Raw genomic sequence first — 27,980 nt, 5'->3', positions numbered from 1 at the left:
TAATAATGATTCAGGACAACATATTGTGTAACGCTGTTTATTTACAAGGTAGTAACACATAACATTGAAATATGTTGTGTTCTTTTTGTCATTGTGTAGATAACAGTGTGTTACACTTACAAACATAGCCATACTTTCCAACTGTATCAATAGATTTCCGTATATTGTACTGGCTCATTCACTTACCACTTACTGATTAGATGCATATTATTATTATTATTTAACACCATACACTTGAAACTACATGAGAGAATTATAACAAATCCTTTCACCATATCTTAACAAAAGTACCCATACTACTGAAATCATAGACACATACATTCAGACATATTTATTCCCTCAGTTACTGGGGGCTCTGCAGAACATTGCACTCCTCTCAGCAGCTGGGCTTTATACAGCCTAAAATAAGTTTATATTGAATAAAATCTATGCTATTTTTTTAGGATTTTGTTTTGCAGGCAAAAGTGTTCATATAACTACGTTACAGTACATCATTCAATTTCTGGAAATACAGCTTGGAAATTGATATTTCTACAATTGACACAAGAAAGCACATGAAATACTGCATGGATTGGTCTCAGCTCTTTAGGGTACAACTACATGGGTGATTTCCCTGCGATTGTGCCGGATCCGACTTTCTGCGCCAAAACGCAGGTGTCAAATCGGAAGCGACGGAAAACAAGGTAACCAACAGGAATGTCGGATGGTGTCGCAGAGTTCGTCTGATGCGACATGACTGTCGGATGCAGATTCTGCGTCTGCATCTGACAGTCCGTGGTACGTGGGATGAACTCTGTGACACCATCTGACATGTGTATTTCCTACCTTGTTTTCAGTCGCATCCGATGTGACGCCTGCGTTTTGCCGCAGAGCATCAGATCCGGCACAATCGCAGGGAAATTGCCCATGTAGTTGAACCCTTAGTGGGAACCAACAGTAAATTGCTTCTCACTGTTTTTATTTCTCTGGCAGTGCAATGGTTGGACATTTTCACTCGTTGAATTCACGTGATAATAATGTGAAAACAAAACATTAATTTCATTATCACATCCTATCAGTTATTAGATATCATATATGCAATAGCACATGAAAAAGTCTTGAATTTTTGAGCTAAATAACAAGTTAATGCCCATATTTTGCTATTAATCAACATATCATTTGACTGGTCACTAATGCCCTTCTGTAGTTCTGGCTAATCATGTACCAGTAAGCAATGCTTATCTGTAGGATGGTGGGCCATAGTCATGTGTGGGCTAACCCGGCTCTTCAGCACCCGCACCTGACCGTAACCAGGTCACTTCCCTTTTTAAAGACCCACTCTCATGTCATGGAAGGCGCATGGCACGGGTCTATAAATAGGGAAGTGCACTGGGTTAGGGTCGGGTGCTGAAGAGCCAGGTTAGGGTCGGGTGCAGGATGAACTTTTGTTGACATGCACATCGCTAGTGGTCTTAAAGAACCACGGTGTCTGGAACACAAATAGCCCTAACTGAAATTACAGATGGGCCGAAGGAGAGTCGAGAGGGGTTGGGGGAGTGATTTAAAGGAGCGATTTAAAGGAGCAGTAACACCAAAAAGTTAAAGGGTTTTAAAGGAAAGACAATATAATGTACTGTTGACCTGCACTGGCAAAACTGGTGTGTTTGCTTCAGAAAAACAATTATATTTTATTTAAAGAAGCTGCAGTGTAGCCATGGGGACAGCTATTCAAGCACAAGACAAATAGATAACAGATAATTTATGAAGAATCCCATTGTATACTACAGAGCTTATCTGTTATCTGCTGTGTATCCTGTGCCTTTTTTCCTATTTCAGCTTGGAATGGCTGCCCCCACAGCTACATAGCTGCTTAATGATATACATTTTAGTTGTGTTTCTGAAGCAAACATGTCAGTTTTACCAGTGCAGCACAACAGTACATTATATTTTCATTACTTTAGGACACTTACATTTCTTGGTGCTACTGTTTCTTTAAGAAAACCCCAGCATTCAGCTACTAAAAACATGCAACATCCTAAACCTTGGATTCCTGCTGAGCAGGTTTTTTTTCTCCACCAAAAAAATAAAAAGTTCAGCAGGTTTTTAGGTTTGAGGGGGAGGGACTCTCTCAAAAAAACACACAAGAGAAGAACTCTTGTGGGTTTTTAGTACCTGAAGACTTGCGCTTTCTTAAATTAAGCTTTAAATGTTCTAAAATCACTAGAGCCAACCAACAGACCAATGATATTAAGACTTTTTGTACATAATAAGCCAAGAACAATCATATCACCAGCTACAACTAACTGACAGATACAGTACTTTGCACTGATAGGCTGATACATTCAAACAGAGTCACATTTTGCTTTCAGCTATCAGTAGGATGAATCTTACCAGATGTAATAATACAAAAATTGTCACAAAAATATAACATTTAAAGGTGAAAAGCTCTAAACTCCAGTGAAATGCATTTCTAATGCTTCTAATGCTTTTTTACATTTTAAAAAACATTTTGGTATAATATCTGGAGCCCTTAAGATTGTTAACACATATAACTTTAATAGGTACAACACAAACATTACAACACATGCACAATTGTGCAGTAAATATCAACTATATACAGTTACAAGGGCCAGTGGTAAGAGAGACACAAGTATGAAACGCGCAGTGCTGTATGCGATCGGAAGTTCTGAGTGGCAACAGCAAAAACTGGTACAACCCTACAACTCAAATCTTCTTCTAAGGAGTCTCTTGAATAGAGTCTGAGAACACTCCATGTGAAATGCGAGAGCTTTTATTCAACTCTCGGTGAAGCTCATCACTCAACCAGCTTCTCAAGAGACATGATAGTCAATATTTTAGCACCACTCTCAGTAATATCAGGTATGTGACACTTAGAACAGTATGCACACGGAAACACAAAACGTCAGAAAAACATGGTACAAGATAAGATCACAAAAATTTCCGACACAAGACTAACAAACAATTACACCTGAACAATCTTAGGACTTGTGTTTGTATGTGTGCTCTGGCAGAAGAATCTTAAGCAATGCAGACGTGTCAGCCTCAAATGGACAAGTAGGTTTCAGAGAAGGCCTGGATCTACTAAACCCTTAGGTTTCCTGGAGTAAAAAAATCTCCACTAACAGAGATCCGATTCTTGGATCAATCTGCAGAAAAGTCTAGGAATAAATCACATTCAGCTCCATTTTAATTGCATTTCTAGTAGAGTTAAGTCTAAACCAACTGGACCTTCTGCATTTTCTTGAAAATGTTTCTCTCTGAGCAGCTTCCTCAGCTGAATGTGACTAGATACTGTACATCATGACCTGGATGGATGAGAATCTCCAAGTCCATTTCAATTGGTGTCCTTTCTAGACAGATTTAATGGAATTTTGTTATTTAATACATAAAACTAACCTATAAACATCACTAACAAGTTGCAATAGCATCACTAGCAGTGCATAGGAAATAAAGTCAAATTTTGCTCCAGTCACTTGACTAGAGGGTCATGTTGAGAAAAGCCAAATGCAAAGAGACACATTTAGAGCAAAGAACACTAATGTATAATAATAGAATAGCCTTGATATCCTAGCATAGAATAATTCCTCAATTTCCACAAGGCATTCGTGTCTGGTTTGAACTGACTGCAGAATTTCTTAAGGTTCCCTGTTCGGTTTACTTGAAAATCACAGAATTTTAAATAAAAATGGGAATTTTGAAGAACTGTTAACAGAAATGTTAACTATATTATTCAAAATACTTCCTGTATGAATTTGAGTGAATGATGTGTGTTAACTGAAGGTTTATTTATGAAGCCATAGAAATCTCATCTAAAATACAGTGACATGAGAACTAATTACACAAAAATAAACAAAAGTTAATTGGAAGTGAAAATTGTGATTATCACAATAATTGAATACTTAAGAGTCAACATCAAAGCAGTATGGATGTGCTAATATATATTACAATAATCACAGAAATAAAAGTGCCACAACTGCCTAAAGGCAAATTAAAAAAAAAGCAGGATTAACATTAGTTTTAATATCATGAAAACTAAAGATGATAATTATTGTAAAAGGGTTCAGAAGAGAGCAACTATAAATACATTTTTTAAAAACTTTACTTCCCCTTTAAAACGCTGTCCTCCAACCTTCCCAGCCCAAACTGCTTACATGGCTGAGTAGTACAGAGCTCATTTCTGTTTTTAAAGTTAATTCTATGGACGTTATTTAGATTAATCAAGATAATTTGCAATAGGGTTAAGTTGCACAAAACCCTCCAAAATATTCCTACTTTACAAAAAAGAAACATGCAGGAGTAAGCTTCATTCAGAATTAAATAAAGAAGTGCCCATAGCCTGCAAGCGAAATTCCAACAAAGACTTTAAATGGGAAGGGTCATAGAGGTAAACATGCAGCCAAACTTAGCGTTTGCTTTATAGTTATTTTTTTTTCCCTTGGATTCTTATATAAATGGTTAATTAGTATGCTTCCTTAACCAAACAATTTTTCCTCCTGCAGATCAGTCAACCATGCTGTGTGTCAGCGGTGCATTGCATATTGCTGCCTATATCCAGAATTAACCAATTGGAGCATGTGAAATCTGACTCACAGCATTGAGTGTTTGGGTGCAGCTGGGAAAATTAAGATAGGCTGAGGAACGCAAAAATAAATGTTTCAATATAAAAAAAAATAATGAAGACTATTCTACAAACAGGTCTATTAAACATTTGCTACAGCTCAGCAGATTGAAATATAACAGCAATGGATCTGCTTTAATGCCCCAAAAGGGAGATTACCCATTCAATTTCCCATGTATAGTACAGAATATTCTTCTTTTTCACAGACAGTGGAATTGTGTATTGTGTGTTTGTGCGCTATAAGACAACATTAAAACACCGAAATTCTCACAAAGTAAGCCTATAGGCATGAAAACAAAGACATAAAAGAATACTGAAGAGTGTTTATCATAAAGGATCTGCTCATTTTCTCTCTACTCCTCATCATAGGACAGAAAACAAGAATCCTAATAGTTCGATTGCAACCTCCGTTTCAGGAATTGTTGACCTTTTGCAGAATATTCCAATAGAAACAAAAAAGCCATGGATGTAGCTGTGCAAACAGTACAATGAAGGATCTGAGTATCTGCCTGGGATCATTATTGCTGCGATCCTCTCAGTTGTCGCTATTTTATCTCTACAGGCGCCTCACACTTCCCAGTGGTATTTGGAGACTTCACTGTAATTAAATGCTGCAGCATGAACAGTTTTTAACATTTAAAAAAATAAAGTTAGTAATTGTGTCAACAGATCTGGATATTTTGTACACTTTATAAACCTTAGATTTCTCCAAGCTATTTGTGGCAACTTCCCTCACAGGTTAAAATAGAGTGAGGAGGCCAATATATATATTTATCTGTAACACTATGTATATTTACAATTTCAGGACATGTTGGTAAAAGACGATATATTTATAATTCTACGTACATAGATAAATTTCGAAAAAGAATTACTCACGGGTGCCAGGTATCTGCAGCAGAAGAATATACAGATTCAGTAGAGGCACATCTGATTATAATCTGCTAAAGCATTCAGAAATATGATCGAGCTTCACAACACAACTATATATTATATTACTCTAAGAGGTCTAATAGAAGATTGAAAGAGTTTTTATAAAAACCCTGTAGTACAGTACATCGTATTCAGCTTCTGCTGACGGCTTGTTTATTTTTGATGCAAGAACAAATTCATACCTTCGTTCCATTACCATTTTTCACATCATAAAGTTCCTATAAAAATCACTTGCCCGGTTCTTCAGTGGTGTGAAAATATTTTCTTGGGACCTGTGGGATGTTATGATCCTATAAAATTCAAAAGGAAGATGGTGGGCCCACATCGAATGGCATTTTGCCACTTGGGCAACCCTAAATGAATGCAGTCAGTGCGGGAAAACATCTTTTGCTGGCATTGCCACAACAGTTGTAGACACCTGTTACACAAGCTCAGTATTCTAAAAGTATATGACAGCTGAGCGGGTGCCAGTTTCCAGCCTAAATCTAACAATGTTCTATCACATAACTTATGCAAGATGATTAAACAATTATTAAGAGGCCTACGGGTGAATTTTAAAGGCCAGAAGTTCCTCCGAGTGCATGTTATTGAGAGAGCGCAGATCAGGCAACTTCAGGAGGAGTTTGGTAAAGACAGACGCTTCATTATGGTGGTTCCTCATGATTAAAGTCCTTAGTGCACGGATCAAAGTTTCCTGTAGTGCTTCAACAGAATTAACGTTTTCAATACCAGATCGATCTAAAGCAGAGAGGGAAATGTAGAGTTCAATTCACCTGAACCAAAAATAATGTTTTCTGCATCAGTCACCTGTATGGGTTTACTAGTTAACATATTTTGCCATACAGCTATTAATTAGATTAGAATCTATTAAAATAAACAGCAGGCCACCTGGGCAATTTAAAGAAATGTAGAAATAAAATATAGATAATGTCTAGACTGAGCAGATCCTCTCTTTCAACAGTCACTTATAGGCAAAAACTAACTGTGATGATATTTTATCTATCCACGCATTATTATTTAAAGTTGTTTTTTTTTTTAGATTTAGGCTCAGTTTTTACTAGGCAACTGGATTTGGCTGAATCCTGCTGAAAAATTCTCAGATTCGGCTGAATCCTGGAATTGATTCAACTCTAATTTAAACTGCATCAGCTGTTGAGGAAGGAGTGATTTGCTGCTGTGATTTCACTGTGAAAGATGGTATTTCCTCCATAACTTCTCTACATATTTTAATACTCTCCAGTATTTATTCCAAAGTAAGATTTTCCATATACTTAGAGGGCAAGTCAACAAAATAAATGTTTGCCTAAAAAAAGAAAACAAAGTTCTAATCAACTTTCCAATATACATGTATTAAACTCAATTCAAGTTTTTTAAAAAAATTCTAATTAGATTTTCGAGATTTATCATACTCTGGCCCTTTAAGAATTCAAATTTGACTATTCGCCACCTAAAACCTGTTGAATTACTGTTTAAGTCAATGGAAGTGGTGCAGGGATCAATTTGGAGATGTTTGCAGCCTTCCTGACATTCAAGTTTTTTAAAAAAAAAAAAACCTTGAATCGAGTGACCCCTGATAGCCACACCTAGAGACACATTTATCAAGGGTTGAATTAAGAATTAATTTCAGTTTTTTAAAACTCCCATAAGCTCCCATAAATTAGAAAATAGACTAATCGAAATGTATTAATAAAATTGAATTTTTACTAAGTAACATAGTAAGTTAGGTTGAAAAAAGACACACGTCCATCAAGTTCAACCTTTTAACTTTGTTTAACCTGCCTAACTGCTAGGGATGGGCAATTTGTTTCGCCTTGTGTCGCTGAAAAAATTACGCCCATAGACTTGTATGGCGTTGTGCGTCAAAATAAAAAGACGCGTGTCAAAAGAAATTTCGATGCGCTACAAAATTTTTTGACGCCCATAGACTTTAATGGGCGTCGGCGGCAAATTTTTGGTGAAACGAAATGGGTCAAATTTGCTCATCCCTACTAACTGCCAGTTGATCCAAAGGAATGCAAAAAAGCCCATCTAAAGCCTCTCCAATTTGCCTCAGAGGGAAAAAAAATTCCTTCCTGACTCCAAGGTGGCAGTCGGACTAGTCCCTGGATCAACTTGTTCTATGAGCTATCTTCCATAACCCTGTATTCCCTCACTTGCTAAAAAAACATCCAACCCCTTCTTAAAGCTATCTAATGTATCAAATCGAGTTTTCAGGTCGTTTAAATTCATCAGAGTATTAAAAATTCGATATTTATAAATACATTTTGATATAAATATAATTTCTAATTTATGGGATTTTTAAAATATATGATTGGAGTTTTCGGGTTGTTTACATTCATCAGGGTATTAAAAATTCTATAAAATATGATTTCCAGCAGGAATAAGGGTAAAAGATGGATGGCCGTGATATTCAGCCCTTGATTATGCAAGTATGGCAGTCAGGTAGTGGAAGCGGGTGCAGGGGTCAGTATGGCTGTAGGAAATAAGTATGTACTGTAAGTTCGCAGAACCAGAGAGGGGGACAGAAGGGCAGGCTATAAATTTAGGTAGTCAATAAGCTATTTTTCTGGTGTTCTGGTGGGCCAGTCCAACATTGCCAAAACCAATAAATCCAAATTTATTTTGGTCTTCGTAAGGTAGATAATTAGATTATCAGTAAGTAACTCCTCCCTTCCTCTTTAGTTGTGACTGTTAGCAAAATACAAGAGGATTATCTGTCCATTGGTAATTTAATTATCTACCTAGCAAGGACCAAACATGGAGTAGCTTTATTTCCCCCTTTTGCTCTGTTTTGCTCAAAAAATAAGAAAAATAGGCAATGGGCAAAATTTTTGTCACAAGCCCAATTCACCGCCCTCATGTTGAACATGGAAGTATATTACCCCCCCCCCTTATTTTAATAACTGAACCATATGGCATATGCAAACCTATTACCAAAAAAAGTTGGGATGCTAAAATGTAAATAAAACCAGAATGGGATGATTTGCAAATCATTAAAACCCTATATTTAATTGCAAGGAGTACAAGGACAACATATCAAATGTTGAGAAATGTTGTTTTCTCAAAAATATATGCTCGTTTTGAATTTGAAGTGCAATGTTCTGTTAAGTAATAGTGCAAAAACTACACAAAAAAGATTTAAAGTATATGAAGAAATCTACGTTTGCAAGGAACAAGGGTGAAAGCAGGGTGGCCTTGATATTCAGCCCTCAAATGAATGAATTTCGATACAAGAAACTTAAATCCCACAGATGGGAGCATTGCGGGATGGCCTTATTAAACAGGAATTATTTTCAGTACTTACAGTAAAATGTGCACAAGAACCATATATACCATATATAACCATCTACAGTATATTGCTCAGTTCCTCATATGGAGGGAAATACAGTGTTCACATAAATATTTGACAACATCGAATTCAAAGTCAAAGGAGATCAACTTTAAATGTGATACTGTAGAATTAGTGTTAAAAATAATTTTGTATTTTAGGAGCACTACTTCATACAAATAGGGTGTGGTATGTGAGCTAGTATGGCACTTTTATATGCAAACACCTTCATGTATGATTTTGAGTAATAAAGTGTGTAGTTTTTCATATGAAAAAAAACCTAAAATTTTATTAAATCCCAAGGCTGGTAAAAGTCAGAATTAAAAAATAGTCCATTGCAAACCTGCCGAGGCCATGTAGAAGTCAATGGCAATTTACAATTGGAAGAGATCATGATCTGGCTGTTTTTGGGCTATAATACAAATAATTTGTGGGTGATAATCCAAAAAATTACTGATTTTCTGACGGCAAATGCAAAAAAATCATACAATTTTAATTTTTTCACGATTTTATAGAGTGTTTTCCCGCACCAGATTTTTTTAAGTTAATTTGATAAATAAAGCAACAATGTGGATGGGGGGGTTTCGTCAAAATAGTTATAATAAAATAATGAGAAATATTCTGATTTTAGTAAATAACCCCCTAAGAGTCTCACTTATAGTCAATTAAAGGACCAGTAACATCAAAAAGAAATATTTAAAAATTCGTTAGTGCACAATGAAAAATAAACACCAAGACAAATGAAACATTTAAAAAGCAAAGCCTTTATTAAGAAATAACTTCCAGAAAATCCACTTCCTGTCCTCTTCAGAAACGGCGAAAAGGCGACCATCCACACTGCATCGATCGATTTCTCCTCCCTGGCTATTTACTGACAGGCATCCTCCTCCCGGCGTCCAGCAGCAGCTGTGTCTCAGGCTTTTCACTCCTTCCCCGTGGATCGGCTTCCCTCCTCCGCTAACCTCCCTCTCTGTCTTCCCTCCTCCCCTACTCTCAGAGAGAAACATGCGGCGCCTGATTTCAATTTTCTAAGAGAGAGACATACGGTGCCTGATTTCAACCCAGGCAGAATAGAAAGGTGCACGTTACAGGCATCCAGCAGTGTCACAGGCTCTCCTCTTCACCGTGCATCGGCAGTGATAGGGTTAATCCCAGGCCAGTTCCCACGTGGGAGGGGAGGGCTCAGGCAAGGATCGCTCACTGCTCAGTGAAGGAGAGCCTGTAACGTGCGCCTTTCCTGGGTTGTAATCAGGTGCCACATGTCTCTCTCTGAGAGTAGGGGAGGAGGGAAGACAGAGAGGGAGGTGAGCGGAGGAGGGAAGCCGATCCATGGGGAAGGAGGGACACAGCTGCTGCTGGACACCGGAAAGGAGGATGCCTGTCAGTGAATAGCCAGGGAGGAGAAATCGATCGATGCAGTGTGGATGGTCGCCTTTTCGCCGTTTCTGAAGAGGACAGGAAGTGGATTTTCTGTAAGTTATTTCTTAATAAAGGCTTTGCTTTTTAAAAGTTTCATTTGTCTTGGTGTTTATTTTTCATTGTGCACTAACGAATTTTTAAACATTTTTTTTGATGTTACTGGTCCTTTAAGCAGAGTCATGTGCATCTCATCTAATGTTAGCTTGTATGAACTTGAAGCTGAAGCAGTGCCGATGATTTTGCTTCAGAAACACTACTATAGTTCATATAAACAAGCTGCTGTGTAACAATGGTGGAAATTGAAAAAAAGGCTATATGGCACAGGTTACATAGAGGATAACAGATAACACCATTATGTTCTACAGAGCTTATCTGCTGTGTAAACTGAGCCTTTTCTCATTTCAGTGGCTGCTCCCATTGCTACACAGCAGCTTATTCATATAAACAATAGTAGTGTTTTACCAGTGCAGGGCAACAGTACAGTATATTTGTATTACTTTAAATCGCCTTCATTGTTTTGATGTTACTGTTCCTTTAATTAAATCTTGAACCAGTGGTCCCCAACCACTTGCTGGAGCAATATGTTGCTTACCAACCCTTAGGGCAGAGACACACGTGGAGATTCGGGGAGATTTAGTCGCCCGGCGACAAATCGCCTCTTCTTCGGGCGACTAATCTCAGAGTTCTTCGTTTTCCGAAGTCGCTCGAAGTTGCCTCACGAGGAAACTTCGGGTGACTTTCGGAAAATTAAGGGCTCTTAGTGCCAGCGATTTAAATTCTAGCCGGCGGGAAGGCAGTTTGGCGAGATTAGTCGCCAGAAGAAGAGGCGATTTGTCGCCAGGTGACTTATAATGTCTCTGCCCTTACAAGCACAAAGCAGGAGATAATTTATGAATTCCTGGCTTGGAGGCAAGTTTTGGTTGCAAAAAAAAAACAATTGTAAAACCAAAAAGAGCCTTGTGTGTGAGCCAGTCCACATGGGGGCTTAAACTGTCCATACTGTTTAAGTAGCTTATGCTGATCTGGCAGAAGAGGCCTAAAGGTTATTTACCTTGTGGAATCTTCAGTTCTGCTTTCTAGATATCTTGCTGATCCTTAACTGGATAAACGTTAGGCAAGCAAACTAGACTGGGTTAAAATATTACAAATATACACACCTATACACATAAGTGACTTAATTCCTGCAGTTAATGTTAATGTAACTGTAAGTAAACATGAGTTCTTATGCCTTAGAGCAGGGGTCTCCAACCTTTTTTACTCGTGAGCCACATTTAAATGTAAAAAGAGTTGGAGAGCAACACAAGCATGAGAAAGTCCACGGGGATGTCAAATAAGGCCTTTGATTGGCTGTTTGGTAGCCCCTATATGGACTGGCAGCCTACAGGAGAGTCTGTTTAGCAGTACACCTGGTTTTTATACAACCAAAACTTGCCTCCAAGCCTGGAATTCAAAAATAAGCTCCTGCTTTGAGGCCACTGGGAGCAACATCCAAGGGGTTGGAGAGCAACATGTTGCTCGCGAGCTACTGGTTGGGGACCATTGCCTTAGAGATAGGAAATCACTCCTATTTGGTGCCCTAAAAGAACGAAGGTGTTTATGCAGACGTTTGCTTCTTGGAGACTGAAACAATGGCCAACAAACACATTTTATTTGAACAAATATATTAACTGACTTATCTTACCAGCAGACACCAGGACAACTGCTGTGAACATACTCATCTCCTCCTCACTAAGCTGCAGAGCACTGAGTTTCTCGCTAAATTCAAAGACAGAGTTCAGGAGATCCCCAGCTCCCATTGAGCGTAACTCATCAACACTGTACTTCTTCCCACTAAGAAAGGTGACGGTACGCTCCTTTGCGTCAAACAATGATGCAAATCGTACCATCAGTACCTGGTAAAAAAAAATAATAAAAAAAGGACGATAACATATGTTTTTCAAGTAAGAGTAACAAAAAAGAAACTTTTCTTTTACTGTTAAAGAAAATATATGAAGATATACACCAGACCTGAAAGTACACGGCTGGAGTCAAGAGGCAAAAACTTCCACCTGAAACCACAGCCATTACTTAAACAACAATAAAAACAGAATTTTCTTAAAGAAAATGAGGCACACTACAGGGCGGATTTATTCATTTTCACATTCTGCTGGGAAAGTCACATTGGTACTTTTTGTTCATGATTTAATAAACCTGTGGGTTTGGTGACAACATTTTTTATGATGTTGTTCATAAAAAATAAAAAATAAAAAAATAAAAAACAATGTAAAAAAAAAAAGGTGCTCTGATTTATGAAAATTGCACCAACATGTAAGAATGAATAAATCAGCCTCTTAGAGAGGGAAGACCTTATTAATTCTATGTATGTTTCCAGCCTCATCTCTTTTTGTTTACAACATGCAATTGCTTTTTCACATGAAGAACAGCACTGCATCTGTCATTTTCAGACTATTCACAAGAAGAGGTTTTTGCCTGGACTCCATAATCAGTGCAATATTACTGTATGCTACATGCTCCATGTGGTGTCACCCTGAAGCCAATAATTGAGAACCTCATCCTGTTAAAAGAATAAATCAATACAAATGATCATCATTCACTAATGATGACACAAGTCAGAACAGAAAGCAAAATGTTCCTCAGACAAGTCCACAATTACACATGCAGATTTATAAGCTTGTAATTGTTTCATTAAAGGGGTCGTTCACCTTCCAACACTTCTTTCAGTTCAGTTGGTTTCAGATTGTTCACCAGAAATAACGACTTTTCCCAGTTGCTTTCTATTTTCTATTTGTGATCTTGTCTTTGCGGCGACCAATCTCCCCGAACCCCTTCCCTAACTCTGCGCTGGCTAAAATTAAAAATCGCAGGCTCTAATCACACACGGCGATTAGTTTTCCGAAGTTGCCTCACAAGGAAACTTCGGGGCGACTTCGGAAAACGAATCACCGCGTGTGATTAGCGATGGCGATTTTTCAATTTTAGCCAACGCAGAGTGAGGGAAGGCATTCAGGAGATTGGTCGCCGCAAAGACGAGGCGATTAGTCGCCGGGCGACTAAATCTCCCCGAAAACGCTCAGTGTGACCTTAGCGTCTGCCCCTGAATCACTGAGCTGCCAGACTCAAACACCAGAGACAAGAACATTAAAGTTTAAACTTAGATTTTGGAAAAACAATAAAAAATAAATGATGGAAAGTAATTGAAAAAAGTATTTATTTCTGGTGAACAATCTGAAAACAATTGAACTGAAAAAGCATTGGTAAGGTGAACAACGCCTTTAACTTCATTCCAACAGGTTTTGGTTACAGAAAAAAAACAAGGTGCAGTGATTTTTATCTTAGTTCAAGAGAATCAGTTGAATTGGTGCTCACCTCAAATGTTCCAGCCTTCAGCAAGTTGACCTGGTCATGCTGTGAAAGGTCTTTAAATCCTGGAATTCCCTTTGCAAACTCAACCACTTCTTTTACAGCAGGAGTGAAACTCGTGGAAAATTCCTCCCAAATCTGGGTTCCTGATTTATTGGGGTCCATAAATGGAGTCATGCTCATGGGGCACACCTGTCAATTAACAATGTAACAATGTATTTAGTCAGCGATATTCAAAAAGTAAACAAAAATCACGACTCATTATCATATCATATACTTACAAACACATGAGTAAAAAAAAAAACTGTTGCCTAGTCAATAAAATAATAGTATAAAAATTTGAACCAGAGGTTTATTGTACCCAACAATCTGAAAGTTATTTCTGTTGCACACAGGTCTTTAAAGGAATACTGTCATGGGAAAAAAAAATTTTGAATCAGTTAATAGTGCTGCTCCAGCAGAATTCTGCGCTGAAATCCATTTCTCAAAAGAGCAAACAGATTTTTTTTTATTCAATTTTGAAATCTGACAAGGGGCTAGACATTTTGTCAATCTCCCAGCTGCCCCAAGTAATGTGACTTGTGCTCTGATAAACTTCAATCACTCTTTACTGCAAGTTGGAGTGATATCACCCCCTCCCCCCCCCAGCAGCCAAAACAAAGAACAATGGGAAGGTAAAAAGATAGCAGCTCCCTAACACAAGATAACAGCTGCCCATGCCCACTGAGACACATTCAATTACATTGAGAAGGAAAAACAGCAGCCTGCCAGAAAGCATTTCTCTCCTAAAGTGCAGGCACAAGTCACATGACCAGGGGCAGCTGGGAATTTGACAAAATGTCTAGCCCCATGTCAGATTTCAAAATTGAATATAAAAAAAATCTGTTTGCTATTTTGAGAAATGGATTTCAGTGCAGAAGTCTGCTGGAGTAGTACTATTAACTGGTGCGTTATGAAAAAAACATGTTTTCCATGACAGTATCACTTTAAAGGAAAACTTTACAATGAATACTTAAGCAATAGATATTTTATATCATAATAAGTGACCTATTAAAGGACTCGCAGCTGGCTTCAAAAAGCTAATCACTGATTGGATGCTATAGGTAACTGCCCATGGGCAAATTTGCCCAGCGTTGATAAATAAGCCCCAGTGCCTCACATGAGCAATGAAAACCTATAGATAAACCTAAGAAAAACCTATAGATAGTTCTTTGGGACAGCTCCACCTCTACACTATTTCCTTTTTCTACCTTTTATTCATGAATTGCTGGCACTTTTTTTTTTTAATATTTATTAATCATGAACTCATCTTTGAAAATTTAAATATAGTACAAGCACTTTATTTAAGTAATTAACTTACACAGATATTTTTTAACTTGTTGTTAATGAATTGTGCACAGGCACAGAATTGATTGGTTGTTGCATGTGATTATATTGGCACTAAGCACTTTATATTTATTCCCAATCGAATATGATAATTTAAGGAAGTGAGGGTTTTTTTCTTTTGAAACAAAACAGCTCATATGTAAAACCATGCTTCAGGTAAATAAATCATTTTCATAATAATATACTTTTCTACTAGTATGTGCCATTGAGTAATCATAAATAGAAAATTGCCATTTTAAAAAATAAGGGCCACCCCCTGGGATCATACGATTGACGGTGCACACAAACAAACCATACATGTTAGGTCACATAAGCCAATTAACAGAGAGAGTTGTCTTTTGCTTCCTGACTTCTTCCTGTTACAGTTAGAGCTGCAGCATTTCTGGTCAGGTGATCTCTGAGGCAGCACACAGACCATCATGAAATGGTGGTTCAAGGCAAGAGATGTAAAATGGCAATATTTACTTACCAGTTTGGTAAGATTTTTTAATATGCCACTTAATATCATGTAAACTGTTGCTCAAGTATTCATTTTGGGGGTACAGTTTTCCTTTAACAAATTGGCGCCCACCAGAAAATCTAACTTTCCTCGCCTTTTGCTGATTCAATCACCTTTGTGATTGTTGAACTATATCCAGCAACATACAGTATATACAGTAACAACTGTATTACTGGACACATTTACTAATATGTGATTTTTATAAAAGGGGTTGTTTCATTAAAGGCAGCTGTTAGCATTAATACAATAATTGTATTACATTGTTGTTTATTGCACTACTGAGCTGCCAAACTGACACACCATAGAGAGGAACATTAAACTTTTAAAATATAAAAAGAAAAAACAGTGAAAGAAAAAAAAGTAGGGATGCGCCGAATCCACTATTTTGGATTCGTCCGAACCCCTGAATCCTTTGTAAAAGATTTGACCGAATACCAAACCGAATCCGAGCAGGGGAAAATTTTTTTACTTCCTTGTTTTGTGGTGAAAAGTCACGCGATTTCCCACCCCTAATTTGCATATGCAAATTAGGATTGAGATTCAGTTCAGCCAGGCAGAAGGATTCGGCCGAATCCGAATCCTGCTGAAAAAGGCCGAATCCTAGCCAAATCCCGAACCGAATCCTGGATTCGTTGCATCCCTAAAAAAAAGGTTTAATTTTGGCGTAATAGCTTAAAGCACCTGAACTCAAAAAAGTGAATGAATGAAAAAAAAAAGGTGTGTTCTAGGACAATAATTTCTACAATTCATTTTCACAGGAGAAATAAGCACTGCTAAAAACATAATCTATTACAAAAGGTAATAACTTATACCAGATGCATCCTCCTTCCTCTGTTGCAAGGGTAACCATTTACGTTATGGACTTGGGAGACGTCAAGCATTTTTTCACTGCTGCAAACCCTGTGGCTCAAACCATTGGAAATGTTGTGCCCATTGAAAAAGCAATTGACAGGCCCATGTTGATAGGGCATGAAGTTCTTGTCATTGTCTGCTTCATTTATATACATTTTGTTTTTATTAACAGGACAGTGAGCAGCACTAATCCCATTTTTCATTTGGTCACTGTTAAGACGTGTAACATTAGAATGTATTTCGTCCATTTGTCGACCTGCTTCAGATGGAAATTCCACAGGCACCTGGTTATACATAAAAGTCTCCCTATGAGCCCCTGTGACTGTACCAATGACATCTTCTTTGCTAATGTCCTTTGGCATGACTGCTGAAGGATGAGGAAGAGAAGGAGGCAAAGGAGGAGTAAGGGCTTTATTTTCTGGATAATGTTGAGTTTTGGATTCCATCTTCTCTAGTGCTGGTGACTGTAGTGATGAAGGTGCTGGGAGTGTATCATGAAGAGATGAGCAATTTAATTGGCTGCTCATCATAGTATTCATGACGGTCTGCATCTCTATCAGCATTCTCTGCTTTTCGCGCTTTGGGATTCGGCCAAAACGAACAGCTGTTGGGGGTATAACACATTTGTTAGAGATATTAGAAAGAGACAGCACCAGTCTTTAAAGGGGTTGTTCACCTTTGAGTTAACTTTTAGTATGATGTAGAGAGTGATATTCTGAGACAATTTACAATTGGTTGTCATTTTTTATTATTTAAGGTTTTTTTATTCAGCAGCTCTTGGATTTGCATTTTAAGCAATCTGGTAGCTAGGGCCCAAATTACCCTAGCAATCATTCATTGATATGAATAAGAGACTGGAATATAAATAGGAAGGGACCTTACTAGAAAGATGAGAAATAAAAAGTAGCAATAACAATACATTTGTAGCCTTACAGAGCATTTGCTTTTTAGATGGGGGTCAGCGACGCCCATGTGAAAGCTGGAAAGAGTCAGATGAAAAAGGCGAAAAATTATAAATCTATAAATTATAAAAAAATGCAAAGTAATTAAAAATTTGCTTAAAATTGGTCATTCTATAATATACTAATAATTAACATAAAGATGAACTACCCCTTTAAGAGATGTTGATCCTTTGATTTATACTGCTTTTATCATGAGTGTGAACACACAATGGTACAATGCGAATGGCTACATCACTCACAATAAGTGATTAAATGAACTAGGGATGCACAGAATCCAGGATTCGGTTCGGGATTCGGCCAGGTATCCGTTTCCTGATTCTGGCAGGATTCGGCCTATTTCAGCAGGATTCGGATTCAGCCGAATCCTTCTGCCCAGCCAAACCGAATTTGAATATGTAAATTAGAGGCGAGGAGGGAAATCCCATGACTTTTTGTCACAAAACGAAGTAAAAATGTTTTCCCTTCCCACCCCTAATTTGCATATGCAAATTAGGATTCAGATTCGGTTCGGTATTCAGCTGAATCTTTTGCGAAGGATTCGGGGGTTCAGCCAAATCCAAAATAGTGGATTCGGTGCATCCCTAAAATGAACACTATATTTAACACATGCCTAAGGGTTGTTCTACCAACCTATGACAAATGTCATTAAGTTCAACCCTTCTTATATTGGTGCGATGTGGTCTTTCAGTAGTTGGCTGGACCATTGGAGTATAAGATAAATACTACATTTATAAGTCATGAAAAACATGAAAACTTACCATCTCTTGACATCCCAACAGACAAACACTTTTTGAAGCGGCATTGCTGGCAGCGGTTCCTGTTAATCCTGAGGATGGAGCAGCTCTCATTCTTGAGGCACTTTTTATACTGAATATTTTGTTGAATACTTCTACGAAAGAAACCCTTAAAAGAAAGGAGCATGTTTGTTGAAACAAAAAAGGCAATTATATCAACAGATCAAATTAAGCCCTAAAAGTAAGGGTCTTAAACTGTGAGCTTCTCTGCAGTGGGGCTCAAACCAGTTGCAAGGGCAGTCAGTCTAATGTCCAAATCAGTTATGAGGTGAATGCCTGAAACTATAAAAAAATTAAATGTTACAAATATTTTTTCCATATAACCATTGCTTTGGTATAGCTAAGTGGCAACAACTAAATGTTGATTGGAAAGGGAAGCCTGAACTCAAGAAGTCTGAAGACCTCAGAGTCAGGATATAGGGCTGCATATGTGGATTCACTAATTTTCAAGTTCAACCTTTCTTCCCAATTGAAAAACTGCTTAATATTTAACTGATCTAGAGGAAGGGGGAAAATCTATCTGCAGCCTTTACCATTTGCCTTCAGAGGTGGGGGCAGGAAATTCCTACCCTGGATCAATGTTGTACTAGAGATACTTTCAGTAACTTGATATTTCCTTACTATCAAAAATGCAATTAGGTTTTAGGCCATGCTAATGGACTTTAGGCCATGTATCTCTGCAGAACCTTGCAATAAAAACCTGCTTTTACCCAGAGTGCCGTCCTCCTGTTCGTTTAGCATATGTTGGCAGTGGGGACGCTGCGGACTGAGCACCCGGGATACCCAGAGGAGCAGCCAAAGGGTGGTGAGTTTGGAGCGGTCCTAATTGGTTTAGGCCTTGCTAATGGACTGCCATTTTGCTGCTAGCCACATGGAAGTCAAAATGGAAAATGAGGAGGTAAGGGACAGACTATTAGGATAAAAATAAGAATAACTAGAAAACAGAATTTTCGGTTGCAGGCCAGAAAGGTGGAGAATACGAAGGTAAATACACATACACACAAAAAAACAAAGCTAAAAAAATTAAGCCCAAGAGAATAGATACTTAGAATGGATCTGTTGCTTAGAAAGGGGTCTATCTATAATATCAGTTAATTTAAAATGTGAACTTTCCTTTTTTTTTAAGCACAGACACCTGAGAACAATTCCCCAGACCTAAAGTTTATAAACTGGGTCCTGCAACTAAGTTGCTGCTTCAGGTTATTTCTCCTTTTATTGTTTCATATTAGTTACTAAATGAGAATTAATTTAACTTGTAGCCGTCTGTGTGAAAAATAGGACAACTAGCAAAGAAAACGTGAAATTAAGATGGACCCTCACTCCAAAATCCAAGACAATCTGACAAAAATTGCAATTTTAGAATTTTTTCTTCTGACAGAGTAATATAGTTAATAGTTGACAGCTATCAATAATTAATTGAATTACCTTACAGCCTTCACATGCATGCACCCCATAGTGGAATCCAGATGCCACATCTCCACACACTTTGCACAAAAGCATCATGCCACTCATTTCTAAGGGGAAAAGCAAAACAAAGAGTTATTACACTGATGCTTTCAGTTGAACTTTTATTACAGAAAATATCAGAAGACTGCAAATAAAAACTTCATGATAATTTAATGAAATTGCACCAAATTTCAGAGTCCAGGAGGAACAAACATAATGGTTAAATATTCACATTATTTGCCCATCAAGAAAAATGTTTGTTTTTTTTGTACCAAAAACAACTTGTGAATTCGAAAAAATTGATAAGTGCTGATAGGAGTAAAATTATTTTAATTCCAAAAAGGCTACCCTTTCACACTTGTTTTGCTAGAACATTCATCTATTTTTAGGAATAATAATAAAGGAATACTACTTAGGCTTTTCTTGCACACTAACCCAAGAATAATATATATTTAAGCACAAAAGATTTCACACTCATTTGGGAACTAGTGCAATATTTTCAGTAAATCACGTAAGCGCTAGTTTACGATTTGTTGAGGTACCTTTTTTGGTTTATATTTCATAGATATAGGAACAAACAGAAGAACTACCCTTAAATGTAGGCGCTAACTGTCCTGGGTGCAAGTAAAGAGATATATAAAAAAGAAAAAGTACAATCCCGCACTCACAGGATTTACTCAAACAAAAAGTTTTCCTATATATACACCTATAATGTAGATGTTAAAATAAAGTGACTCTAGTAGCCCTTTAAACAGCATGGGGGTGGGATGGACAGTAATAAACAGCAAAAATGTTTAATCCTAGGCTCCCTAAGAGCCAATGATTAAATGCTGGGTAAGCATGAATTGTGTTAGGCTTAATTGTAAGGGGTTAGTACAGTTTTTTATGGATTTATAGTTTGCCTCCTTTGGTCACTATGGTGCTACAGTGCTGTAACATGGCTTCAAATATGGGGAAAGCAGCCTTAATCCTGGCCTTTTGGGAAAGGAGAAGGATTAAATAAATAGGATCTTAAAGGACCACCACCTTATTCCTATCTGTACTGAGTATTTTACCCAGCAGGGAGTACTGGCATTGGCGTTCTTCATGCTCTAAATGTGCATGTGCGCATAGCCCCTCCAGCCTGACCTCTCCATTCATGCAGCTGCTAGAATAATTGAACGCAGATTCTTCTCTACTCCGCATGGGCTGATTGCCAAGCGCCAAGGCTTATTCCTTTAAGGGAGGGGGGACAGGGGCTGAAGGTGCAGCGCAGATGCAGGCAGATCAAATAAATGAAGCAGCCTCTCTGTTTACTTTTCAAGGACCAGAGTACAAGGTATTTAAACACAAAACAAAAACTGTGGTGTCGTGTTAGCCAGTAGCAAAATATAGATATCGCTTGTTTTTTTATATGGTATTTAAAAATGCAGTGAAGCATTTTAATGATTAGATTTTTGTTGTGGGGATTGGCGTGTCCTTTAAGAAATGTGCAGTGTCCTAGGGCTGTTAGAAGCATCAGAGAAGCAAAATGCAAATTCTGTAAGCAGTCACATCATCTCCAGTGCCTATGTTCAATCAATGAATGATTAAAACAATGAAGTGTCATTCCTTAAAACAGTAAACTGGTGAGCCAGGTTTACATACTTGATGGACATGCTCCATGCCCTTTGGTCAAAAGCGCTGCACTTGTATAGGTGGTCTTTATGCACAAAGTGTCCACTTGCTGGTTTCTCTGGGATTCTATGTGTCTGCAGACCATGTCTTCGTTGGAAAGGGTGGTTTTTCTGTCGCTGCCATTTCCACTGCTCCCACCACCACTGCCCTCAGATGAAGAGCCACTGGGAGAAGAGGGCAGAGACAAGGAAGACTGAAAGCTGCTGTTCGAGCTATCGCTGTGGCAGGAGGAAGGGCTGGAGAAGGAACTCGAGGAGCTGATGTAAGCAATGACGCTACCTGGAAATTAATTATCAGACAAAATTAGTAACAGGGAGAAGAATGCCTATGACTAAGTGTCCCTGGTAGACACGAAACGTTCTTAATTATGGAGAACAAAATGTAAGCATTTTAACCTTTTACAATCAAACTCCAGGTTTACTACTTTGTGGGTCCAGGCTTATGCCAGCCACTCTTGATGAGTTCCTGGTGTTTGCTTGGGCCCACCGTGCATAGCAGTAAGCTCATTCAATGTATTAAAATACTGCGTATATTGGTTACACATTTGTATAGGGAGAAGAATGGCCTAAACTGTACAGCATACATCTTAATTTTAACATTAAAATCAATACTAAATATACAACAAAGTAATTTAAGTTCCAAAGATATCAATCATTTACCTATCTTTTCATAGTATAACATGTTTAAAAGCATATTACAGAAGATGAATCTAGCTTATGAGGCCAGCTTTAAATTTAGCAGCTCTAAAATTGTAATCAATTTAAAAGCTAGTATTTTCTGCATATTCAATTATTTACTTATGAAATACAAAGGCATATTACTATTACTATTATCACATATTTGTATAATGAAGAGCAGGTTAGTGACAGGTCTGAGAGAAAGACAGAACTGTTTTATAATTTTCTATTATCTCAAAATGATTTTGGTCATCTCAACCATAAAGGGATCCTGTCATCGGAAAACATGTTTTTTTCAAAACGCATCAGTTAATAGTGCTACTCCAGCAGAATTCTGCACTGAAATCCATTTCTCAAAAGAGAAAACAGATTTTTTTATATTCAATTTTGAAATCTGACATGGGGCTAGACATTTTGTCAATTTCCCAGCTGCCCCTGGTCATGTGACTTGTGCCTGCACTTTAGGAGAGAAATGCTTTCTGGCAGGCTGCTGTTTTTCCTTCTCAATGTAACTGAATGTGTCTCAGTGGGACATGGGTTTTTACTATTGAGTGTTGTTCTTAGATCTACTAGGCAGCTGTTATCTTGTGTAAGAGAGCTGCTATCTGGTTACCTTCCCATTGTTCTTTTGTTTGGCTGCTGGGGGGGGTGATATCACTCCAACTTGCAATAAAGCAGTAAAGAGTGATTGAAGTTTATCAGAGCACAAGTCACATGACTTGGGGCAGCTGGGAAATTGACAAAATGTCTAGCCCCATGTCAGATTTCAAAATTGAATATAAAAAAATCTGTTTGCTCTTTTGAGAAATGGATTTCAGTGCAGAATTCTGCTGGAGCAGCACTATTAACTGATTCATTTTGAAAAATGTTTTTTTCCCATGACAGTATCCCTTTAAGACTACGATATTGTTATTTAATCATGTTATTTTTTTTTTTAGCTCTTTCAATAACACTGGTATATGGTTTCTTCTTTGGCTGACTTGATATTGGCTGTTATATAATTCCCCTGGCTTGTCCCCCTCCGTAAAACACATGGTTTGTTAAGCATATCCCTGTGTCCCTTTCAAATAGGATCAAACGGGTATAAACGTGTTTCTGCACAGCTGTACCAATCTTATTGATTTATATAAGAGTTTCAGCTAAGGAAATGCACTGTGAATTCACACGTCAAGTGTGTCCAACAAAAAGCGGTTTAGTAAAAAAATAACGAGCTTCAAAACTCTGGTGTTACAAGTTGTAGTAATTAGCTTTCTACTGTTGTTCACATAACTATTGGTTCTTTGCTATCTTTTCCACTACCTGGTTTATTTCAAAGGGATATAGTCCACCCACCCCCCCACTAAAAGAAATGTGAATTTGGTCAGAGGAGCAGATTTGCTATTATTAAATAAATATTTATTAAAAATATAACATTTCCTTGTTACTTTCTAAAGACTCCTTTTCACTTACCCACTTTCTGATAGTATATATAATTACCAAACAATATTATTCTTAGATAAGATAGCAGTAAAACCCCACATTCTCCAACTATTTCCTAGAATTAATTTAAATAAATAGATATAAAGTGCTAAGTGCCAATTCAATCATGCATTGTGCTATAGTTTCCAAATCAATTCTTTGCCATCACACTAATCAATTAAGCAATGAATTCAAATGAAATTAATTCATTGCTCCATAATATAGATAGTAAGAAATTAACTTTGTGGACTTATTATCTAATGAATTAATTCTTATCTATCTATTGGAGTAGATGGATATTAAATATTAATGTACATTAAAAGTTACCTATAGCTCATGTTTAATTGATAGGTCTGTTTTTGTAATTAATTGTTACTTGAAGTTCCTAAACCTGACTGTTTTGCCAACCTGACTCTCCCTTCTCAACATCAGTTAGAATTTCTACTGCGAACAAACTACTGAAGCTCAAATATAGCAGCCTCCTCATAGAGGATAATGGGAGATCAGATGATTAATGCAAAAGTATCTGCAAATACCTTTATGGCAAAATTAGAGATAGCATTTAAACACAATGTTATGATACATGTAAAAAAATTCTGGTGTCAGTTTCTCTTTAAAAGGGTAACAAATAGGGATGCACCGAATCCAACATTTTGGATTCGGCCGAACCCCCCGAAACCTCTGCGAGAGATTCGGCCAAATACCAAACCAAATCCTAATTACCATTTCACGCAATTTCCCTCCTTTCCCCTAATTTGCATATGCAAATTAGTATTCCGATTCGGTTCGGCCGGGCAGAATGATTCGGCCGAATCCAAATCCTGCTGAAAAAGGCTGAATCCTGGCCGAATCGTGGATTCAGTGCATCCTTAACAAACCAGACATACTTCAACAATAATCATTTTGGACCCTTTTCGCAAGTAAAATCTGCTCCTCTATTATGCCTCGGCTCAGGCATTCTACCATTTAACATTTTATTTTTGAACCAATTAATGTATTTTTTTAGTAGTAATATTGGTTCATAGAAAACTATTGTTTCTCCTATTCAATGTAACTGGAAGTGTCGTAAACATTTACTATTAAATTCTAATCTCTTTTCCACAACTAGGATTAAGTCAGAATCTTATTGGGCAGTGTATGCGGCCCTCAGACAGGCTTCTCCAATTGATTTCTGGCCAAAAGTCAGGCAGATATCAATTGGGCAGGTTTAAAAATCCCGTCGGATCGAGGACCACATTGGTTCGTTGGTGCATTCCTTGATCTAACTGCCCATATTCTCCTCATTGTGATCTGATAGATGGGCCCTAGGGTTCATGATCGGCTCGCCAAACGAGTGGATCTCTGTATGTTTGGACAGCTTTTACAAACTCAGATGCCAGCATTTCACTCTACTGTGCATTTGCACTAGTCCAGGGCCTGCTCAGCTGGGCTGTCTGTTATAGACAGGTCACTGATTTGTTTGGTTATAGACAAAACAGCTGAGCAGTTTGGTTAGGGCTTGTACATACGAGTGCTTAAACCTGAGCTCCCCTGTGTTCCGTTTTATATCGCTCAGCTGTAGGGGAGCGCGTCTTATTCATTTAAAGGGGCCATACTGACACAGACACATGTAAGAGCCGAACATAGGTGGAACGCAGCATGTTGCATTGCATTTGTGTTTTGCGCTTACATGTGTCTGAGTCAATACGGGCCCATAAGTAAGAGTTGGCTGTGTTTCTTCCTGCACTCCTGAGCTCTTTAATATAATTTCTCAAATGTACCAGTCCTTATAGACTGCCAGGCTGGGCAACAGTTTGGTTACAGACAGCCGGGCTGGGAAGTTTGGTTACAGACAGCCGGGCTGGGCAGTTTGGTTACAGACAGCCCGGCTGAACATAAGATCAGTCTTATCAATTGTAGGGCCCTAATGGGACCATTTTCAGCAACATGGTGTTGCTGGCTGACAGGTCACAGGGACTTTGGGGTTGGTGGGCAGGTAAATAGCCCATGCTGTTCCCTCTCTCCTGCTGTAACACTGTCTATTCATCTCTCTCCCATTGCCCCCAGCATTTTTGGTACAGTCTAACCCAAAGCATTAATGACAAACTGTAGCTAACAAGCATATCATGACATACACGGTTACAGTCCCCTAATTCTGTCCCAAACATGCTGGTCACTGCTGAGCTAATGACAATAATTTTTTAAATAAAACATTATCTAGCAAGGCAGCAGTTTTTAGATATTACCTGTAGCATATTACAGAGATATATATTGGGAAATGCCTAATTCTGAGATATAAACTCCTTCTTTTATCCCTCTTCCTTACTCAGTCATATTGCCTTATATATTATGACGCTTTTCATATTTACTCACCTTTGGAATTCAGAAGAGATTTTGGATGAGATAATAGTAATGTACAGGCGATATAAGGGTTAAGACAGGTAGTATTGAGGGGGAGAAACTTATCATAAACAATGTTTCCTTTTCATTTTTTTGGGTGTGTGTTAAAGATCTATTTTGCACAACTATGAAGGGCCACAATAAGCACTGAAAGTGTACTCACTGGAGCTGCTGCCTTTATCACTGGTTTGTCAGTTGGCTCACTCCCCTCCTTGTTAGACAACAGCAACTCTGCGCTTGATGTGCCGTCTCAGTGCAAATATAAAGTGTGCCTCTTAGTGTGGGGTCTGTGCACAGGGCACCTGGGCCCAATAGGGTTAAGGCTAGTTGAACTGTTTGGTTACAGACAGACATATGAACAGTTTGCCATCAAATTCTAGAGACAGTCTGGTGTCTCCCATAGGAAAGCTTTACACAAGTTTCTCACATAAAATAAAGGTTTGAGTTTCCCTGTTTCGGCCACAGCCGATACTGTACAACCTGCTGCACTACTACCCTACAATTCTAAAGGAAGCCTTCTGTAAATAGCATTCCTGCTGTACAAGTTCCTCAGCCACTATGGAAGCCTCGGAACTACAACCATATGAATCACAGGAGCTGACTCAATTATTAAACCAACATTTCTCTAGTCCACATGTGCCTATCCTCTAAGCCACGTGTCTGTATCACCGGCATCTGATCTAGAACAAGCCGGCGGCCAATCAAATGACAGTTGCAGTTTCTCAAGCACGGCAAGGGGACTTTCAGAATGCCACAGCCGTCGCTGATTGGCCCCGAGCTAAGTGACTAGAAGCCATGTGTTAAGAGAAAGTAGGTCACGAAAACAGCTTCCCCTTAAGGGAGTCTCACGTGGACTGCCGCTTGGAAGCCTCCAGCATTATGTAATGGCTACGTCACTTCTCCTAGCAGCCAATGAGATACAGTGAGAAGCTGAACGTAAACACAAGCTGCACATGACTAGGGCAGCCAGTCCATGTGAGCCACTAGGATGACAGGAGCTCTGGTTAGAGAAAGCCAAGAATACAGACAGCAGCCAGTCCTCCTTCCTGTAACCCACTTACAGCGCTATCGACACACCTTACCCAGGTAGCTAGGGCCAGGAAAAAAAACAGTTTATAGCACAGACACCCCAGCATTCGCAATGTACCTCTCAAATCATGTTTTTTAAGGTAAAATCACCTTCCAATGAATAGAATACAAACCCTTTACACTTGTACTATAACTGCTAAGCACACTAGCCATGAGTATGGAGGGGGCTGGGAGTATAAAGTTCAGCCTATGTGGGGCTACAAGTCGCATCATATAGTTGTAGTAGACAGACAAGAAGTTTAGCTCAGTATATATATATATATATATATATATATATATATATATATATATATATATATATATATATATATATATATATATATATATATATATATATATATAAATAGCTGGGCTTTCAGCTCACACTGCTTACATATACATTCATATAGACTGAGACTGTAGGACACATGGATTAAAGAACAGACTTCAGTGAGCCTGAACATGGGCAAAATGACACACTCTTAATATATGAACATGATTCCATACAGACACCATATAACACTTACCTGTGTGGCTTTCCATGCTGACCTTTATCCTGTAGATGAGATTTGGGGGAGGGAGTCACTGTAGGATGATAGAAGCAGTGGATTCTGCCAAACTGGGGCTCCTCACACCCCAGTATTGCTCCTTCTCTTCCTCCTTGGCTCAGCTTCTCATTTTAACCTTAGGTACTGGGACAGCCTATGAGAGCCCGGCACCTATGAGGACCCCACACTCAGAGCTTACACAGTTTACAGCTGCAGGGAAGGGCAAGCAGCATATTTCCACTGTGTGACTGCACAACATAGATGAAAAAAAGCACAGGGTTTCTGCTGTCCAACTGGGAGGGGGAGGGAGCAGTTCCATTCAGTGTGAGACTTGTCACTCACACAGGCTCTGCCTCCACATCCAATCAGATTCCAGAGGGGGCAGAGCTGCAAAAAGAAGGCCGGCTGCAAGTTCAGTAATGAAGTCACCTAGGATGAAAGAAAATCCTGTGTGCTTTCACTCTTATACATTAGCTTGTCTCCAGTGCGTCACTCGTGATTAAGGCAACAGCTTCAGTGAGTAACAGCATTATCTTTGCTTTTACCTTGCCGACACTCACTTAGGTTATGTTATTAACTGATAAATAAACTGTACAGGTA

The 27,980-nt window shown here is 38.3% G+C and overlaps 1 protein-coding gene across 1 annotated transcript; it reads right to left on the bottom strand.

Annotated features, from left to right (window-relative positions):
• Positions 1 to 23: 23 nt before the first annotated feature.
• Positions 24 to 27,653, bottom strand: LOC108719956 (nuclear receptor subfamily 1 group D member 2). Its single transcript, XM_018269281.2, has 8 exons — positions 27,360 to 27,653; positions 21,221 to 21,529; positions 19,574 to 19,662; positions 18,113 to 18,257; positions 16,353 to 16,996; positions 13,662 to 13,847; positions 11,977 to 12,187; positions 24 to 6,286 (listed from the first exon to the last, which is right to left on the bottom strand). Exons 1-8 carry the CDS (start codon positions 27,373 to 27,375, stop codon positions 6,090 to 6,092), a joined length of 1,797 nt encoding a protein of 598 aa, XP_018124770.1. The 5' UTR covers positions 27,376 to 27,653; the 3' UTR covers positions 24 to 6,089.
• Positions 27,654 to 27,980: the final 327 nt, after the last annotated feature.

The sequence above is a fragment of the Xenopus laevis genome, chromosome 6S, assembly GCF_017654675.1.
Source record: "Xenopus laevis strain J_2021 chromosome 6S, Xenopus_laevis_v10.1, whole genome shotgun sequence".
Lineage (NCBI taxonomy): Eukaryota > Metazoa > Chordata > Amphibia > Anura > Pipidae > Xenopus > Xenopus laevis.
This window is presented reverse-complemented; position numbering and strand designations above follow the sequence as displayed.